At 49.2% G+C, this 7,500-nt stretch overlaps 1 protein-coding gene across 1 annotated transcript in view; it reads left to right on the top strand.

Moving 5' to 3' along the window:
- Positions 1–7,500, top strand: part of plekhg4b (pleckstrin homology domain containing, family G (with RhoGef domain) member 4B) — a 45,403-nt gene that overhangs the window by 8,452 nt on the left and 29,451 nt on the right. Inside the window, exons 2-3 of the mRNA XM_076280625.1 lie at positions 1,214–1,411; positions 2,712–4,044. Of these exons, the coding sequence (XP_076136740.1) occupies positions 1,214–1,411; positions 2,712–4,044 (1,531 nt within the window). The remainder of the gene's footprint in view (positions 1–1,213; positions 1,412–2,711; positions 4,045–7,500) is intronic.

Here is a 7,500-nt window from a genome sequence, read left to right on the forward strand (position 1 = left end):
GAGTGGGAGAGAAACCATGACCTCCAGCTTTCCTGGACTGTGTGTGTGTGTGTGTGTGTGTGTGTGTGTGTGTGTGTGTGTGTGTCTAGTGATGGCCTCACCATCACTGTTATCCCAGAAAATTACAGTCACAAGGTCACTAATTCCAAACAATAACACAGCATATACCATGTTTTCATGTTTCCGAGAGTGTGTGTGTGTGTGTGTGTGTGTGTGTGTGTGTGTTCTGTGTTCTCCTCCTCTGTTGACCTCTGCACTGTCTGATGGGGAAGTCTGCTAGTCAGTGACATCAGCACAGGACCAGTTATGTAGATAACTACAGGTTAGATTGGGTTCGGTTCTGTAGATAACCCCCAGATAGATTGGGTTCGGTTCTGTGGAAAATCCCAGAATAAATTGGGTTCGGTTCTGTAGAAAATCTAAGGATAAATTGGGTTCGGTTCTGTAGAAAATCCCAGGATAAATTGGGTTTGGTTCTGTAGAAAATCTCAGGATAAATTGGGTTCGGTTCTGTAGAAAAAATCCCAGGTTAGATTGGGTTCGGTTCTGTAGAAAATCCCAGGATAAATTGGGTTCGGTTCTGTAGAGGGAGAAGGTGGTGTTTTGCCAGTGAGGTTTACTTGGTCAGATATCATCTTTATATGTTTATCAGAATCAGAATCAGCTTTATTGGCCAGGTTTGCGTAAACAAACAAGGAATTTGACTCCCGTTAATCTTTGTTCTCAAAGTACAACACTCACTTTACATAACAGAAACAGAAAGGTCAATAAGAAATATAAAAAATACTGTAATAGAAATATATACAAAACCAGTAAAATTATAAGAGTAGTAAGAATAAGTGTATGTGCAGGATGAATAGTATGAAGAGCAATAGAATATGGCTATGTATAAGTGTAGTTACAGTATGTACATTTGTGAATAAATAGAACACTATGGGTGGGATAGGGTAGTGCAATTGTCTGGGGGGCGTCCGCCTCCTTCTTGTTGGGTTGCCATGGTCGTGGACACCTCAACAGACATAACCAAGATACAATATACAATATAGAAATATTTGTTTATGTGTCCTGTTTGCTAGGGCAAGGTCCAAGTCCAAGGACTTTTTTTTCAGTTTACTTGCTTGTTGACCTGTTTATGTGTTGACATGTTGACCTGTTTATGTGTTGACTTGTTGACCTGCTTGTGTGTTGACCTGTTGACCTGTATCCTGTGCAGGACTCGGAGTCGCTGGACAGCTGCATCTCGGGCGTGCTGTCTTCCCTGTACCCACCATTCATTTCCACGGCGCCCACGTTGCTGTGGCAACTCTTCAGCGTGGTGGAGCGGCAGTACCACGGCGACGGCCTGCGCTGCCTCCTCGACTACCTGCTGCCTGCCAAGAGCATCCTCCACAGTCTACAGCAGCACAGCCGCGTGAGTGTGTGTGGGAGAGTGTGTGTGGAGAGAGTGTGTGTGGGGAGAGTGAGTGTGTGTGAGAGAGTGTGTGTGGGGAGAGTGTGTGTGAGTGTGTGTGGGGGGAGTGTGTGGGAGAGTGTGTGTGGGGAGAGTGTATGTGGGGAGAGTGTATGTGGGAGAGTGTGTGTAGGAGAGTGTATGTAGGGAGAGTGTGTGTGGGAGAGTGTGTGTGGGGCTCGATGGTGTTTTATGCCCCCAATGTCGTCTTCCAGGCAGCACTGCCACCGCTGACTTAAAGGCACCTAATCCTAAACCTAACCCAAACCCTAATCCTAACCTTAACCCATGCCTAACCCTACTGCCTTCCAGGCAGCAATGCCTTGAAAGAACGTTGGGGGCATAAAACACAAAGAAACGTGTGTGGGAGACACACACATTCTCACAATGATGAAAACACACACATACACATTCTCACAACACTGAAAACACACACACACATTCTCACAACGCTGAGGTCATTGCCCTTCAGAGGGCTCACCTGAAACCCAGCCCACCTGGACAGAGAGGGAGAGAGAGTGTGCAGAAAGAGAGTGCTGAATGCTGGGGTGTGTGTGTTTGGTGGGGGGGGTGGGGTAGGGGAGTTTGTGTTATTGTGTCTATGTGTTTGTGTGTGGGAGGGGGGGTTTGTGTTATTGTGTCTATGTGTGTGTGTGTGTGTGTGTGTGTGTGTGTGTGTGTGTGTGTGTGTGTGTGTGTGTGTGTGAAGTAAGATGTGATCGTGTTTCAGGCCTTTCACTGATTACTGCCCCACTGTGAGAGCAGGGCAACCCAACACCACTTCAGTTAGAAACACACACACACACACACACACACACACACACACACACACACACACACACACACACACACACACACACACATACAGTACTTATACACTCACACAGACACTGTTTATACACTCAGAGATACACACACACACACATACACACATACTTATACACTCACACAGACACTGCTTATACACATACACACACAGACAGACACACTTATAAGCAGACACACACACATGCTTATACACACATACACACACTTTTTGTTCTATTTCCCAAGTATGTACATACTTGACTCTGTGCATGTGTGTGTGTGTGAGTATACCTGACTCTGTGTATGTGTGTGTGCACATGTGTATGTACATATCTGACTGTGTGTGTGTGTGTGTGTGTGTGTGTATGTACATATCTGACTCTGTGTGTGTGTGTGTGTGTGTGTGTGTGTGTGTGTGTGTGTGTGTGTGTGTGTGTGTGTGTGTGTGTTTCAGGAGCGGTTTAAAGGCGTGCCCCTGTGCCACGTGGGCTGGCCGCTGTGCCTGCAGGAGAAAGTGGTGGTCCAGCTGAGTCCACTGCATAAGGTGCGTCTGCGTCCAGGTGATTTCTACCTGCAGCTGGTTCCGCAGGGCCGGCGGTCCGCGCGGCTCGTCCTCAAATGCCTGGCGTCCAGCGGGCGCGCCGTAGCCGAGCTGCCCGTGCCCGAGGGCATGATCGCCCGCGTCTTCACGCTGCGCTTCCCGGACGAGATCACGCGTGGACGTAACCTCCCGCCGCTGACCAGCTGCCTGCTCTCGGCCGCCGCCGGGGACGCCGTGTTCCGCACCCCCTGGAAGAACGTGGCCGTCCCGCTGCAGCTGACCGACGACAAGGCACCGCGCGCGTCCTCCTCACCGTCCTCCCTCCGAGGGTTCCGCGGGTTCCAGCTGTCCGCCTGCAGCACCAACGGTTCCACCGGAACGCTGGACTCCTCGTTCCGCAGCTCACGGGACTCCCTGCAGTCCACAGCCGGCTCGACAGCATCCGAACCCGTCCTGTCCCGTCACCGTGACAACGACAGCCACGCGGCACACACACACCGTCACGCCATGGACACACGAGCGCACTCACACGCACACTCACACGCACACACACACTCACACACACACATGCAGCCCCAGACTGAGCGAGCGATGGGGGTGGACAGGGGTGTGTGTTTCGCATCGGAGGCGACTGACCCTCCCCCGGTCCCCCCTCGGCGGCGCTCTGCACAGGACGCATCGGCGTTGGAGACGCGGCGCCTGTTCCGTCAGTCCTACATGGAGGCGCTGCAGAACCCCATGAGCCTGGGCTGCAGCTCGGAGTCCGTCCTGGACGAAAGTCACGACCCCCGCCAGCCGCCCCTCCGCCAGCTGTTGCCACGGAGACTGTGTGGGCGTGGGGGGCTGCGTGGGCTGGACCTCGGCTGGGCTGAACGGGATCAGAACCAGAACCGGAATGAGAGCCAGCAGAACCTGCAGCAGCGTCCGAGGTCCAAGTCCCTGGAGCGAACCGGACCGGGAGCAGGACTGGGTCGGGCGGCGCAGGTCAGAGGTCACCGCACACGCTCCTCCTCTGGAGGTTCCGCCAGCCTTTCTGCCAGCTTCTCACCACGCAGACTGGTCAATGGACACACACCACACACACCACACACACCTCACACACCACTCACACCACACACACCTCACACACCACACACACCTCACGCAGCACAAACGCTACATACAACACACATGCTACACACACTCCGCCCTGGAACCCCCACTATGCCCACCAGCGAGAGGAGGAGCAGCCTGAGGGATGAGTCAGGTAAACAACAACAGCAGCAACAGCATGTTTACTTATAAACAACAACAGCATGTTTACTAATAAACCACAACAACAGCATGTGTACTTAAAAACAGTAATGTAATATTTACTCTAAAGGGTCTGATATGGGTCCTTCTGAGTTCACTGAAGGGGTCAAAGACTACTCTCACACACACACTCACACACACACACACACACACACACACACACACACACACACACACACACACACAGGTGCAGTGCAGACACACACACACACACACATAGCACAAGCCACTGAGTCACTGTGTGTGTACCCTGTAATTTATGCTTTCTGGGGACCCAGAAACAACACACACACACACACACACACCCTGTAATTCATGACCTAAGGACCCAGAAACCTGCAGTGCTCTATAACTTCCAGCACACATACACTTTATCTGTGCATGAAATCTCATAACCTGAGGACCAAAAACCTGCTGTGCTCAATAACTTCTAGTGATCTCACCATTCTCTTCACACACACACACACACAGACTCACCTGTGTATACACACAGAGGCCCGAGGCAGGGGTTGGAGTGTGTGCTGATGTGAACAGACAGCTCTGCTGTCACGACTGTCTGTGTGTGTCATGGAGAGAAGAGTGTGTGTGTGTGTGTGTGTGTGTGTGTGTGTACAGGAATGTTTAAGTGACGTGACAGGTATGGCCATGCCCTTTGCAGGTGTGTGTGTATGGTGTGCATGTTGCTATGGTTACACACAAGCACAAAAGCAGGAGTGAGAACTTGTTTCCGAGAAGACTGTTTTATTTGAACCCCTTAAGGTTACTGATAAAGTTTTACTCCCATAGTAGACACACACACACACACACACACACACACATGCACAGACACTTCAGATTAAAAGATGTTAATGTTTTTGTGTGCGAGTGTGATATGTGTGTACGTATGTGTGTGTGTGTGTGTGTGTGTGTGGGTCATTCTAAGTCAGTTAGTAGTCCTCTCACTCTTACAAGTCTCTTATCTGAGAGAGAGAGAGAGAGGGGTCGAGATAAAGAGAGAGAGATAGTGACAAACTGAGAGAAAGAAAGTAGGCATGGGGAAAAGAAAAGATGGAGAGAGATGTGTTGTGTGATTCTGTGATGCGTCTGTACGTATGTGTGTGTGTGTGTGTGTGTATGTGTGTATGTGTGTGTGTATGTGTGTGTGTGTGTGTGTGTGTGTGTGTGTGTGTGTGTGTGTGTGTGTGTGTGTGTGTGTGTGTGTGTGTGTGTTATTCCCCTGGGCCCCCCCAGACTGCTGGTTCCCACGTTCAGCTCTCTGCCTCGGCAGGCATCCGGGGAGGATCCGGTAACACACCTGAGGACAGGAGAGAGGGCCAGGGGGTACACACACACACACACACACACACCCACATACACACTCATACATACACACACACATACACACACACACACACACACACACACACACACACACACACACACACACACACACACACACACACACCCACATACACACTCATACATACACACACACACACACACACATACACACACACACATACACACATACTCATACACACCCACACACACACACGCACACACACCCACATACACACCTACCCATACACACCCACATACACACTCATACACACACATACACACATACTCATACACACCCACACACGCACACACACACCCACATACACACCTACCCATACACACCCACATACACACTCATACACACACATACACACACACACACACACACACACACACACACACATATATACACACACACACACACCTACCCATAAACACCCACATACACACACACAAGAGGGCTTTTGTCTCTCTCACACACACACACACACATCACACTCATGCACACACACACACACTCACAAGAGGATTATTTACCTGCAGGGGTGTTCAGTCAGCAGTATTGAAACTGAAGAGAAGCTCAAAGTCATGAGTGTGTGTGTGTGAAACATGAGTGAGTGTGTGTGTGTGTGTGTGTGTGTGTGATATTACAGTAAGTTTACTGGTAATGTGGAGACATACATACTATGATGAAGATGCAGATTACTGAGATCTAATAGATGTAGTATACTGAGGTGGTGTGATGGTGTAGTTTACTGAGGTGGTGTGGTGTATTAGTTTACTGAGGTGGTGTGATGGTGTAGTATACTGAGGTGGTGTGGTGTATTAGTATACTGAGGTGGTGTGATGGTGTAGTATACTGAGGTGGTGTGATGGTGTATTTAGTATACTGAGGTGGTGTGATGGTGTAGTATACTGAGGTGGTGTGATGGTGTATTTAGTATACTGAGGTGGTGTGATGGTGTAGTATACTGAGGTGGTGTGGTGTATTAGTATACTGAGGTGGTGTGATGGTGTAGTATACTGAGGTGGTGTGATGTATTAGTATACTGAGGTGGTGTGATGGTGTATTTAGTATACTGAGGTGGTGTGATGGTGTAGTATACTGAGGTGGTGTGATGGTGAGATTTAGTATACTGAGGTGGTGTGATGGTGTAGTATACTGAGGTGGTGTGGTGTATTAGTATACTGAGGTGGTGTGATGGTGTAGTATACTGAGGTGGTGTGATGTATTAGTATACTGAGGTGGTGTGATGGTGTATTTAGTATACTGAGGTGGTGTGATGGTGTAGTATACTGAGGTGGTGTGATGGTGTATTTAGTATACTGAGGTGGTGTGATGGTGTAGTATACTGAGGTGGTGTGATGGTGTATTAGTATACTGAGGTGGTGTGATGGTGTAGTATACTGAGGTGGTGTGATGTGATGGTGTAGTATACTGAGGTGGTGTGATGTGATGGTGTAGTATACTGAGGTGGTGTGATGTGATGGTGTAGTATACTGAGGTGTCGTGTTTAAATGCACAGCCAGCACTGCAGCAACGTCTAAATGGGAAAACTAGCCACTGCACGTCTCGCTTCTAATGGAATCTGCTTCGTGAAGTTGAATTATGGATCCTAAAGATAGAAATGTGAAAAGAGAGATAAAGAGACAGACAGAGAGAGAGAAATAGATAGAGAGGGAAAGAGAAACAGGGATAAAGAGAGAAACAGGGATAAAGTGAGAAAGAGAGAGAGGTAAAGATATATCATAGAGAGGTAAAGTTAGGGGGGGGGTGCGGCTGGTGGACAAACAGGAAGAGACTGCAGTGTGTGTCAGGAACTGAGCTGAAAACAACCCCAAGCTTCTGAGCCGCACAGGAAATGCTCGCACACACACACACACACACACACACACACACTCACACACACACGCACACGCGCGCACACACACACACACACACACACACACACACACACACACACACACCTTGGATGGGAGTATGGTCTGTTCACTGCTTAACTAATGAGTTGCTGTTCCATGCTGTACACAGCTGTTCTTATACTGCTATTTCTTTGTTTGTGTGTGTGTGTGTGTGTGTGTGTGTCTG

This window comes from Alosa pseudoharengus, unplaced genomic scaffold, assembly GCF_046254945.1.
Source record: "Alosa pseudoharengus isolate Yale_2024_CS ecotype anadromous, Long Island Sound unplaced genomic scaffold, YU_APseudo_1.1 YU_APseudo_1.1_scf_12, whole genome shotgun sequence".
Lineage (NCBI taxonomy): Eukaryota > Metazoa > Chordata > Actinopteri > Clupeiformes > Clupeidae > Alosa > Alosa pseudoharengus.